General features: G+C 33.7%; 1 protein-coding gene across 1 annotated transcript in view; it reads right to left on the bottom strand.

Moving 5' to 3' along the window:
* Window positions 1-13,532, bottom strand: part of LOC150106073 (uncharacterized) — a 158,417-nt gene that overhangs the window by 116,980 nt on the left and 27,905 nt on the right. Inside the window, exons 2-4 of the mRNA XM_090394622.1 lie at window positions 2,562-2,673; window positions 2,255-2,380; window positions 1,506-1,664 (exon numbers count right to left, since the gene is read on the bottom strand). Coding sequence (XP_090250748.1) covers window positions 1,506-1,664; window positions 2,255-2,380; window positions 2,562-2,651 — 375 coding nt within the window. The 5' untranslated portion in view covers window positions 2,652-2,673. The remainder of the gene's footprint in view (window positions 1-1,505; window positions 1,665-2,254; window positions 2,381-2,561; window positions 2,674-13,532) is intronic.

The following is a 13,532-nucleotide window of genomic DNA, read 5'->3' as shown; positions in this document are numbered from 1 at the left end:
ACGTGATGTCACAGAGCATATGTTCCCCAGCAATTTCCAAACACATAACGTCACGATTCCTTATCTCTAAACAATACCCACAAAGCTATACGAGAACCAAATACACCATGTGATGCTCCTGAGAGAAGGGGACCCCCATCATCAAAATTCCCAACATTCCAAACTCTATCTTATCACTATCCATCACCATAATGCCATACACAAACCATTTACTTATCAACAGCTCACATTCATGATAGTGACATCGCTTCCCCATTCACCCTACCCCTGTTTGGTTTAAAGTGTCCCACCAATTACGACACGAATCCGTATCCACCAATATATCTTCCTTTTCCATTCAAAACAATAACGTCACTTATTTACAACTAACAAATTACGTTACTAATCCTGGTCTCATAAGAACACACATCCATGACATGGACGCACTTCCCTCATGCCAGTTTTTGGTGTAAACTGCCACACCAAAAACGCACAATTCCTTATCTCCAACCATCACCCATATTTCCATAACGCAACCAAAACACAAGACCTGACATTGCTGACATGTCCCCAGCGAAATTCCAAACTCATGACGTCACACACGCACAATGACGTCATCATCTGAACAACTAATCACATCACGATTCCTTATCTTATCTTGATCTGGTCAAAAGCGCCTACCCTACTACTATTCTTTAAATAATCGATATTTATTACAAATTGTTGACATTTTTTTTACTTTTATAACTATAATTTACAAGAAAACGAAAATATCCTCTAATTGTTTTGAGCAGTATAAGTGCAAAGGGTTTCCTAGTGTCAGAAGTAGATGGGATTGCTCAAATAATGAGTGTTCATTTCTATAACATCTATCACCCAGGTGTATGTGTCAAGGTGCATATTGTTACCAAAGAGATACAGGTTCATAAGTATGAATTTCTAGAGATGAAGCTGCATAACCTGAATATGAATTCAGTAATAGGGCCAGATAAAATATCAACAAGTAGGATAGAGGAATGTTCAGTCAAAATGGTTTGGCTCTTGACATTTTTCTTCAAGAACATTCTAACATAGATAAAAACAATTAGCAATATGTAAGTCTACGTTTAATGTTATGTACTGTACCCCTCTTGAGAATGTACAGGATATCATAATAGTACTTTACTATCAAACATTCATTATGGTAAATGCATGCTCTTCTCATTACCTGCATTATCAATAGACGAAAGAAAGTGGATTTAGATTTTGTTTTTTAACATTCAACTGAGTTAATAAATGAAGAAATCTCTTAACAAATGGGCTTTGTATCTTATGAAAAATTAAATCTCTCCGAAAATCAAATCTGTCCAAATATAATTAATTATTGTTTCGAATTTCAGTTTATATTCACATTAGATTGTTTCTATACTGCGTTTCAAGTATAGAAATACAGATATTTCAAGTGTTCTATTATGTAATAATTGAATAACTTTTCTCTAATTAAGTGCATTGAATTAATGTTTTGAATTTACCTAAATAATACTTACTGCAGTTTTTTTATTTGGACGGGTTAGATTACAAAATTGGCATTCCGTCAGCAATTCAGGACATAAATCTGTAAAATGTTTCCTTACATCCATTTTAAATAACTTTGCCTTGCAGAAAGGACACTCCATAATTTCTTTCAAGCAAAAAGCAAGATGTTCCTATGATTGATGAAATAAAAGAGTATATTGAATTTTTAAAAATAATATTTTAGAATGAGCATATTGTTAATGAGTGACTCGGATATATTAGATAAAATTTACATGCAAAAGATATTATGACCAAGCACAGATGTACACAAAAATGATTTATCCTTAACTATGGGGAAAAATTATCAGCATTAATCCATCTGTTTAAGCACGAACAAGATAGATTAATATCATTAACCAAGACATTGAAGTCAAGACATATTAGCTCTTCCACGTAAATTGATTTTCTACACAGTAATGGAAAGCTGAACAATTAATAAATATGACTAAATTAAAGAAAGCGTCGTTTAAAAAATATTGAATTGCATGTATGATAAACTCGATATAAAATTTAAATAAAGTATTAAGTAATGTGTTTGGAATGGAGACAGCAACATTAAAGGTGAAACTGGCAGACATGATCCTCAACTTCAGTTTCAAAGGATTAGTGCTCTGTGGGGCTAGGGTTAAAGAGAAACAGAAACCAGTTGGTGACCATAGACCTTGCATGGAAGAAAATTTGAATTAAAAAAAAAAAAGAAGTAGCTTAACCTAATACTAACTTTCAGTTTAGTATCAAGAGAATTTAGATCAACATTTTTCAAGAGGTTATTTATAACCTCTACGCGCTCCTGGGACTGAGGTCCAACATCTTCTTCTTCTTCTTCAGTGGAAGATTTATCGTGATCCTGTAAAGATATATAATAAATAATTCTCGCTTTCAAATCCTAGTTATAATGTTATTAATAGCTCATCAGTAATTTCTGCTTCAAGAGTAGTTATGATTTAAGTAGTTCTTTAAAGTAATTATGAAAATTAAGAAATCCAATTATATTTCAGCATTCTTTCACACTTCAGTGCAACCCTTACCATTCTGCTAGTTCCAGGTTGATCGCCTTCATTTGTGACATTAAATTTTGTAGGTTTATTATCATCTGAATTGGAATATGACTCAGCCATTAAAAAATCCGGAGCTTTTTATCTGAAAAATATGTGCAGAATTTATTTTATTTTATGTAATCAATTTATTATTGCTAAAGAAAATAAATCTTCTGGTCATAATGAATAATTAGCTATTAATATTTACCCCAAAATAATAAACAAAGTAATAATAAATGATCGCCATTATTTGCTGATTTCCTTTTGATATATTATTTACTTTAGTCAAGTAATGTCTTTCGGGGAACCCTGTAACCCCTAGAAAGCGCGTCCCCTGAGTAGCAGATAGGGGAGCCCACCATTTATGTATGTGTGCGTGTGTGTATACATCTAACTCGTGGACCAACAGGGCAAGTCATCCTGATTGAAAGGGAAGTGCCACTCCCATAGTCCCCTAGCTGGATCTATTCTCTTCTTCTTCTACTTTGAGGAAGATCCACTCATTTAATCTTTCCTATAAGGCTTTATCAGATATATCAGATATAACTTCTTATTTTATGATCCTTATGCTATTAGAGTACTCGAAGACCATGGGTTCTTTCTTTATCAGGCCTTATAACTATGTCCCCCTCTATAAACCTTTACTATAACTCTACTCTATTCTACTATAATCTACTATTTCCCCTTCAATATACCCTATACCTCTATGGGTTTAAATTTGGAAGAAGGCTAGTTCAGAAGCCTTAAGTAGGAGCCCTATCACTGAACTATCCATCATCAGGCTAGACACCTGCCATGGAGAACATAATTCTACTTTTAAGCTGACAGAAAAAGGTTATCGGAATGAATCTGTTAAATTTTGAATGAAGAGAATTATAAATTATTAATACTTCATTCAGGATTTAACATAATCTGTCATTCCCTGAGCTAAGTTTGCTCATCAGATAAATAGTGAATTAATTATTTACCGTTGTTTATTCCATAGTTATAAAATAATTATATATTCTAATAGTTATTAGTTATTTTCCTGTACTATTTCCTTATAGGAAAAAAAAATCAGCTAACGCCTTTTCTTATAGAGTATGTATATATTATGTAAACAGTGCACGGAGATTGTATTAATCCGCATATGGAAACCATTGCGAAAGACATAGCATAACAGAATTAAGCTCTACATGTAGTTAAGAAGTTATCCGCCAGTGCACATTTCGGCGCGAGTTACTATACGATGCAACGAAGCCAGCGTGAACCGGTTTTTGGCGGGAAGAAAAAGAGATTGCAGCGAATTACAACAGGACAGAAGGGACAGGGAAGCTGTCTGGTTTTTCACTTAACTTTTAGGATTTTGTTCATATCCAGATTCCTAATTCTCGTTCAATAATAGCAAAGGATGTAAGGAAAGGCAAGGATTGCCTAGAAAGCCTGAAGGATCGTCAATTTAGAGAAAAAAGCCTTGTGTTCTCGAACCAGTCGAGCCATTACGATAAACCAGGATTCCATCGTACTGATGTGACCAAAAGGAGAAAGCTAGAATCAAGCAAGGAAGTATTTCTCAGGATCTGTGATAATAAGCTAAGTAAATTAACTGTCCTGGTAAGAAAATCCTTTCTAAGTCTTTCGTGAATATACTAAATGAAAGAAGGAAAGTGCATTGCTACTTGCCTCAACTCTCATTGGAAAAATGTGGTGCCGGCATTGAATGTGCTTATTTCTGATCCTAGCATTAACCGATGCTATGTTGAATACATTTAATTAGCGCTTTTGGTGTGCGGGTGTATGGATGTTAAGGTACTCAACATTCATTAAAGTTATTTTGATAAAATAACTTTAATGAATCTTACAGTAATAATAGTGAGAGTGTGCCATTGTGTCAGTAGACAGGTACTCAAAACTAAATAAATAAATGAACATTTATTTAAATACTCATGTCATCATCTTCGCCACTTAGCACAGACTTGCCCCTCTGTTACTATTAGAATTCAAGAACATCAAGATTATATAAGATTTCTGGAATCCGAAGGTTCGGGCTTGGTTCTTATGTCATCGACACAGAATTCAGTTGAACCATATCAAGAAGCTACATTACAACACTTTCAAATTTGATTATCTATTGTCTAATCGTGTGAAGCCCAAGCCACCCTCCTAATCTTAATTGTCTATAATTTTTTTTAAAGAATTTAGTTAAACTTCTATTCCCACTTCTCTGATCTGTAATAGTGTTTCATCCTACTGTATAGTTGCGACCGAGACACGTAATATAGTACGCACGCTGGACGACTTGTTCTCGTATCCTTTTCCCGCAGCTGTACGGTTGGCAGGGGTCGCTTTATGCTACCATGCCAGGAAGATGATTATGAGCAAGGTGGTTTCCAGTTGTCTCCCTTGCGGTAGTATATTTTATGACTTTAGCCGTGTGTGTGTGTTCACGGGATCGGTTTGCTGTTTTAAGGGATAAAAAATCAGAGTAACAACGCGAAAAAACCCTCTACCACCGTATGAGACCGGATAACTTAGCTTGAGTCGAAAAAGATCAGATAAAGGTTCCTCACGTCATAGATGGGAATCGAACCTAGGTGTTCATCTATACCGACTGAGTTACGGAGGCTCTGTTCTTGTATCATAATTTAAATATTGTTACCAATTCGTGAAGCTTGTAATTTGTAAGGATCAAGAATAAGACTTGAAAATCATGCACAAGTGTCAGTTCTTTTACTCCTGATCCCTTGTAACAGCCAATAATCTTTCACTGCTTTTTGTGTCTCAACAGTATTAAAAATGAAAAAAAATAAAAAAAGAAGATATATCTTATTTTGTATTAAGCATAACCTCGTTAAAAATTCTAGAACTTTTAACATAGAACAAAGCTAAATTATTATTGAACATACTCTCTCTCTCTTTAAATGATTGGCTATTCCCTCTTTATCGCAAAGCAATGTTCACTTTATTCAAGATGCCTATTTAACATTTTCGACAGTTTCTTTTATTTAAAAAAATTAAATATCGTTTTCACATTCTGCACAAAGGCATGTTTGAAATATGCACCTCAATAAACACACATTTTCAAAACACCCACTTTTCGTGTAAAACTAATCAATCACTTATTTAAGTTAAGAGATATTACATCCCATATTGTTTCATAGCCGAATAAGAAACTGAAAGAATTTCATGCCGAATATAGAAACTATATAAAGTTCGGCGATTCCAAGCGTAAGCAAATACCTGGATAGTCCATATGGTAGTGCAACATGGAGCAATTCATAGTAAGGGTGGAGCAAGTGCCAATCACTGTTCTTGGTATTTACTCATAATGTGAAACCCAGCTACTAGGAGCTGTGTTAATTTTACGTCGCCAAATTGAAGCCTTTGGCTCTTCATATAATTAGTAATCAATCTCCCCTAAAACGCTATGAGCAAATGTTATTTTGAAAACAAAAACTAAACAATTTTCTACATGACTCACTGGAGACGCCCCAGGCACCCAAGGGGGTCCTGTCCCCCCAAAAAGAAAAGGAAAAAAAAAAAACACTAGAAAATTTTCCAGAAACTTTTTCCTAATGAAAATTAATTTTTTTTTATTTATGTTGTGTCGTGTCTTCTATTTCTATACTACTTATGAATTAGCGGTCATATAAGGTGGGAATACTCCTATAGCCCTCGGGATTCACGGCCGCTGTGAACACAAGGGGGACGAAGTAATGCTCTGCGGAACGAGCGCTACTTCGTTTGCCTGAGCAGGGCCAGAGGAGATCACGGTATCATGTATTGGCGATCACTGCAAATGCTCAGTCATAGGTCGCATACAATGCGTAGTGTGTATTCTCAAATCGTCTACTCAACTCTCCCCCCTCTCCGTCCTCAAGATTAAATCCTGAGTACACAGCTGACACATCCAATGTTGTAGCAAACTTATTATCTTCCTCAAGAGCGCCTTCTACACGTAATACGTCATTTCGAAAGTACAGTACTAATATCCAAAGAACGACCTCTATACAGCGCCATTTCGAAACGGAAAAAAAAAAGAAACCAAGATGCAAGAGTGATAATCCTGAAACTAACGTGCCACAACAGTTGTAACTAGCGCCATGTTAAGCAAACGTCAATTCGACAGTATATCCAATGAACGCCTTGTACAGATAAACGTCATTTCGAAGCCAAAACCTAACCTACCAGTAAAACACGTGCTAATTCTGAAACGAATATGACCTCAACAGATGTAAGAAGCGCCATCTATAAGTTAACTCCATTTCGAATGAAACGAATGTCTCCATAATAAATTTCATTAGCGCCATCTACACGTAAATGCATTACGGAAGCAAAACTAACATGATGATGTCACAAACAGCTCCCAGTTTCAATAACTGTATTCCTTAGTTTTAAAAGACACAGCGCCATCTATTAGATTTATATCGAAGCTAAAACGATTTATAAAGAAAATATTTCATTGCTAAGAAACGCCTCTATAATTAACTTGATTCGTTTTATATTAATTTATTTTTAATTTCACACTATTATGCAAGTAACGGGCAGTTACACAAGACCATCCTACCAATAAAATAAGTAAAAAAAAAATAAGTAAATAAAACATACAAATACAAAAAAAACTTACAAAGCAGTAATTATAAAAAAAACATTAAAATTATGAGCAGTAATACTAGAAACATATAAAAATAACTAATTGACTTATCTAATAAGCAATGAGAATTCCTAAAAATACAGAGCAGAAATGGGTACAATATTTATATCAACGTAAGTATTAGAGAAATCACAATAAAAAACCGTTTCAATACAATAAACCTCTTTGTATGTACTTTATTTATTTAGCTGAAGTTGAAATATTTGGGCTACAATAAAATTAAGTAAAATGCTAAAGCAAATTAGGAATTCATTAAAAATATATACGCATTGTTACGGTTTCTGTAATAATTGTAGAGAACAAGAAGGTACTGAAATATTATAATAACCAAAGGGATTAGAGAAGGCAACTCATTCACACTCACCTTATGGATGAAATAATAAAAGAAGTAAACAGAATGGGAAAGTGAGGATTCGAATAAAAATGACAAATTAAGATTAAGAGGATATGACAATGAATATAATTCTACTAGCAGTAAATTAAGATACTTTACGAAGATTATTAAATTAATTTAGTAATGAAGGAGGAAAGCACCTCCCCAATGGTATCTTTACCTTGTCGTGACAGGGGGTTTTGCACATTCCAATGATCTTACAGTTATATCTGTAAGATCATTGGAATGTGCTAGCATGTCCTCCTAAAATGAATAAGTCATACGTGACGTTGGTCACACGAAGAGACTCACCCTGACCCTCCCGGTTGTTAGTTGAGTATGGGGCCGACAACCCCCTTCGTGAGAAATCAGCTAGTCACGAATCAAATACCAAGTACTCTTCACTGGATGGATTTAAATGGATATCGACCGAAGTCTTAGAATAACAGTTTTCCGATCGGTTCTTGGAATGTGAAAAGGGTGTACAAAGATGAAGCATTTCAAGAAATTATACATGAATTAAATAAATATAAAATGGATATAGTATCAATACAAGAGACATGAGGGACAGAAGAAGGTAATTTGAAGAAATAGAACCTTTTTCTACTTTATGGTGAAAACAACTCTGATAAACATAGATTTCAATAGGATTCATCATTAGGAAAAAAATTGTGGCCATCTCTGATCGAATTTGAAGCTTTTAATGAACGAAAAAGCAAACTAAGACTGCAAGTTAATGTTTGGAGATTACCTTTACTAAGGTACAGAAACTAATCCTAGAAAAAAGTACACGATAGGAAATATCCCTTTTATTAGGAGATTTGGAAGCAAAAATTGTAAAAGAAGAAATTTATAAAATAATTTTGAAAACCAAATCTTTCATGAAGACTCAGATATTAATGGAGAAAGATTAATTAATTTGGCCATATTCAGGAATTTAACAAACATGGAAATCTCCTATGGGCATACATTCAATCAAACAGACCATATCATAATCTGTGAAGGTCATAGGAATTGCATTCAGAATGTCCGGAGCTTCAGAGGAGGTGAGTGTGATAGTGTCCATTTTCTAATTGGTGATATTCTTAAGATTAAAATAAACAGTAAATATTTATCAACACATGCAAATCAATTAAGATACAATATTAACAAACGAGATATTACAGAAAAGAAAAGAAAATATGAGTGTGAATTAAAACAGAAGTTGAAAAATATGCAACCAGAAGAGAATGAAAATATTCAAAACATCTGGAATCTTATTAAAAACAGCATAAAAGTAGAATCATTTGGAACTCAAAGTTAATTACAGCGTAAAAATGTTTCAATGAAGAATGTGAATTGGCAGTAAAGAAAAAAAGATACACCACTGACTTAATAACCAAAATGCTGATATGCATGCCGCTCTGAGATATAAAGATAACAGCAGGGAAGCCAATAAAATAACAAGACAAAAGACAAGAAGTTTTTTTACGTGAACAGATTGAAGAAATCCAGAAACACTTAACAATAATTAAGCCTAGAAAAATTTCCATGAAATGGAAAACCAAAAAAGGCCCACATTGAAAAATAACAATAATCAACAATAGCAATTGACAAACATTAAAGATGAAATAGTAAGAAGGTGAGAGAGTACTTTAATAAACTCCTAAATTCTAATGAATGATGCGTCATTTAAGCAGAAAAATTATCTTACAGGATTATCATACTTGGAAATATTTAAACCTTCAGTAGCTGAAGTAGAGGAGAGCATAAAACAAATCAAAGACAGTGGGGTACCAGGTACTGATGGAATAGTATCCGAACCTATCAAATATGGTAGAATTGAATTCAGTATTCATATAGATAAGCTGATAAATTTAATATGGAAAAAAGAAGAGATACCCACAAAATGGAAATAATCACTAATCATTCCACTATTAAAAAGGGAATATCGCTACTGTCAGAAGTCTACAAACTTTTATCTAATATTATAATAATAAGGAATCTTACATATGCTGAAGAAAACATTGGTGAATATCAAGCAAGATTCCGAAGAAATAAATCAACAGTTGACCAAATATTTATGCTTAGACTGATACTGGAAAAAATGGGAATATTATCTGCAGGTCGATATTTTATTTATAGACTTTAGAAATGCACATGATAGCATTTATAGGGAAGTCCTATGGGCGAGTTTGAGATGAACTAGCAATACTTCATAAGATAATACATTTAATCAAAATCTGCAGCACTGAAAGCTAAAGATGTCAGTCTTATTAGCTAATGGTATTAGAACTAAATCTTTGATTCCGTTCTTATCTTCGAGAAAAAGTAAAATATAACACAAACAGAACAGTAATATTAAGATATGCTTGATTGTATTAAGTGCTACAATATTAGAACAATATTTAGAAAACTGAAAATTGCTACTGATAAATTATTATTATGAATCAACAAGGATAAGACCCAAGGGACCAGACTTGGGCACACTAATCTAGATGTGGGCGTATCAAGGACTTATAAAGAGAATATCAACTTGCTTATCTCTACTAGGTGTTCTTCAATAGCCAAGTAATCATATAAGCTACCCTAGCAATATGTCCTCTAAACTTTAACTCTCTTACCACCACCCCAAAATTTCCAGCTTCGTCTATTTCCTGGAGTACAATGCCATCAAAGTGAGAAACGGCTTGTAATCTCTTTATTCGAAAATTCATAACCCTACATTTCTCCAAATTAAACTGATACCCATTAACTTTTACCCATACTGACAGCTCATTTAAATCGTTCTGCAAACACGCCACATCGTCTTCATTTACTATTACTCTACCTAATTTCTCATCATCAGCAAACACCTGAATATTTCCTTTCAGGTTATTTTCAATATCATTTATGTACAAAATTAAACAACAATGATCCTAGCACTGACCCTTGTGGCACAGCATTAGTCACCTGTTTCAGACTCAATTTTACCCCTTCGTATAAACAATACCATAAACTAAACCAAAATGATCTCTTTTTAAGCTAAAAATAATCTTTTCCTATAATTAATAGTCTGTAAGTCGTTTTTTATACCGGAAATGATATAAGAATTGCTTTATTTTTTGTTTCAATATTTTCCTGAAAGCGCAGATCAAAATAATTTTATTTTCAAGTTTCTCATTTGGAAGCTTTCTTACATTATTTGTGTCTGAGTGTCTTCATGAATTTTCAAGCTTATTTAATGGAATTGTAACCTACTTCCTATCTTTTGTCCATGCTGATTACAGGTTGGCTTAAAGTAAAGCCTTGAGTTTTGAAACTTTGATTTCAGGAGAGTATTTTCACGTTCAGTTTTGAATGGTCTTTTCTTTAATTATAGTGACGGAATAAATTATCTTACATTATCTTGACTTGGTAATTATCTCATTTATCTCTCATCTCCACTTCTTTCTTCGTTCAGTAAAAGTATCATTTTTTTCACTCAGCAATTTCTTACTGAGAGAATCAAATGTAACAGAATCTTCCTTTAACAATATTAATTTTGCAATGATAATAAAAATGGTTATACAACATATCCATATATATGTAATGTTTTTATGAGGAAAATGATCTCTTTCTACACTTACATTTTCTAAGTACGATGACTTCATTTAAATTTTCATGAGAATAACAACATACTCAATCAACTGATTTTCATTGTTTCTGTAAGTAAAATGCATTTAGTATAAGGTTAGTAGCAGTGGGGCTACTTTGAACCAGATCAAGATAAAGATAAGATAAGGAATCGTGACATGCAGTGGGTGACGTCATGAGTTTGGAATGTTTGGAAGTTCCCTGGGGGCACATGTGTCATTGATGTCAGGTCGTGTATTTTGGTTTGCATATGGAATTGCGGGTGATGGTTAGAAATAAGGACTCGCGTCGTGATTGGTGGGACAGTTTAAACCAAATAGTAGTAGTGCGAATGGGGGAAGCGACGTCAGTGTCCTGGATGTGTGTTGTTATGAGATATGGATAAGTGACATAATTTGTCAGTTGTAAATAAGTGACGTTATTGATTTGAATGGAAAAAGAAGATATATTAGTAGATAAGGATTCGTGCCTTGATTGGTGGGACACTTTAAACCAAATAGGGGTAGGGTGAGGGAAGTGATGTCAGGGTCATGGATATGTGTTGTTATGAGATGTAGATAAGTAAATGGTTTGTGTATGGGATTGTGGGTTATGTTTAGAGATAAGACAGAGTATGGAATGTTTAGAATTTTGCTGGGGTGCACATCTGTCAGTGACATCCTGTAGTGTGTTTGGTTCGCATATGGAATTGTGGGTTTTTTGTTAGAGATAAGGAATCGTGACGTTATGAGTTTGGAATTTTCTGCAGAACATATGTCTCACTGACATCACGTAGTGTGTTTTTGTTCACGTATGATAGTTAGAGATAAGATATCTTGGAATTTCGCTGGAAGGGCCCCATCTGCCATTGATGTCACATTGTGTTTTAGCTTGTCTATAGTTGGCAGTACGAATTTTCCAATATGGGTTCATGGTCTTTCATTACAGTTATTGAGTATGGGAATGTTAATTTAGATTGAAGAGATGGCAGAAGCCTTTAGACCTTTTCTGGATAATTAATTAAATGCTATCATTAGTATCCTACTCTCAAACACACACGTACGTGTTTCTTGTCAATAAATGAGTATGGGAATTCTTAGTTTAGAATCGAGATAGCGGGAGTATTTAGACCTTTTCCAAATAATTAATTACAACTATCATTGGTGTCCCCTCCCTCAAACACACACACACATGCAGTTTTCTTCTAGATAGAAGAGTATGGGATTTCTTAGTTTAGAGTCGAGATTCTGGCGCATTTAAAAATAAAAATAAACGGAGATTTTAATGGATTACAAGAAGTTTTCTATGTAATCTAGAAAAATTCTAATGATTATTTAGATTAATTTACATTCTCTCCAGAATGGATCTTCTGATCGGCAATAGATATTTCAAAATAGTTGAATTATAACTATATATCCACAGCACAACACACACAAAAGAGAAGGTTTGAAAGAACGAAATTTCTATAAATAACCTGAAAAGCTTAGTTGACTTTTGTTCCCTTAGATTTTCTGTCTGGTATCCTTTGCTAATTTCATTCACATTGGGATTATGCTATGTTTCTTTTTTTCCCCACGGAGGTGAGTGTAAACTCAGCGTGTGTTTTTCATGACTATTATTTGCTGTTTTTTCATGACTATTATTACTGAACAAAATAAATCAATAAATTGTGTGTGAATTTATTTTTCCATACTGTATATTTTTCATTTGTGTTATCTTTAAGATAACATTTCTGGTCGCAATTTTGTTGTGCCAAGCTGAGACATCGTGTGTTTAGTTGGAACTCCTAGTTAGCGTTTTCTTATATTTCAAATTAATATTAGCTCTGTAGTATACTTTGTTCATTTCTATTTTTTCTTTTATTTGACTGAAATATTATTTACAATATTGTATTTCTGAATCTAACACACAAAAATTAAATACAGTGGGACCTTGGTTGTTGAACATAATTCGTTCCTAAAGGCTGTTCGGAAACCGATGTGTTTGAAAACTGAAACCATTTTCCCATAAGAATTAATGTAAAATGGAATAATCCATTCCTGAACCCCAAATGATTGCTTATTTAAATCTTTATAACAGTACTTCATGCATAAAATCTTACATAAAAAGAATAAACACAATGAATAGATAAAATATAGATGAAAAAGCGTGATCTCTTTCCACAAAACTTTCACCTCCCCCAGAAATTCTGAAGACAGAGGAAGGAATGGATGATTCCTAGTTCTTTGATCAAAGAAATAGGAATCACCCATTCCTTCCTCTGTCTTCAGAATTTCTTTAACCATTGTCTCTTGCTGCTCCTTCTGAATATGTTCTAGTTCTTCGGTGGTGAGCTCATTCCAGTGGTCCTCTACATCAGCATTGACAACTTTCAAGCCAATGC

This window comes from Typopeltis vanoorti, chromosome 6 (assembly GCF_054136105.1).
Source record: "Typopeltis vanoorti isolate ZY-2024b chromosome 6, IOZ_Tvanoo_1.0, whole genome shotgun sequence".
Lineage (NCBI taxonomy): Eukaryota > Metazoa > Arthropoda > Arachnida > Uropygi > Thelyphonidae > Typopeltis > Typopeltis vanoorti.
The sequence above is the reverse complement of the archived record's forward strand: the minus strand, read 5'-3'. Positions and strand labels throughout refer to the sequence as shown.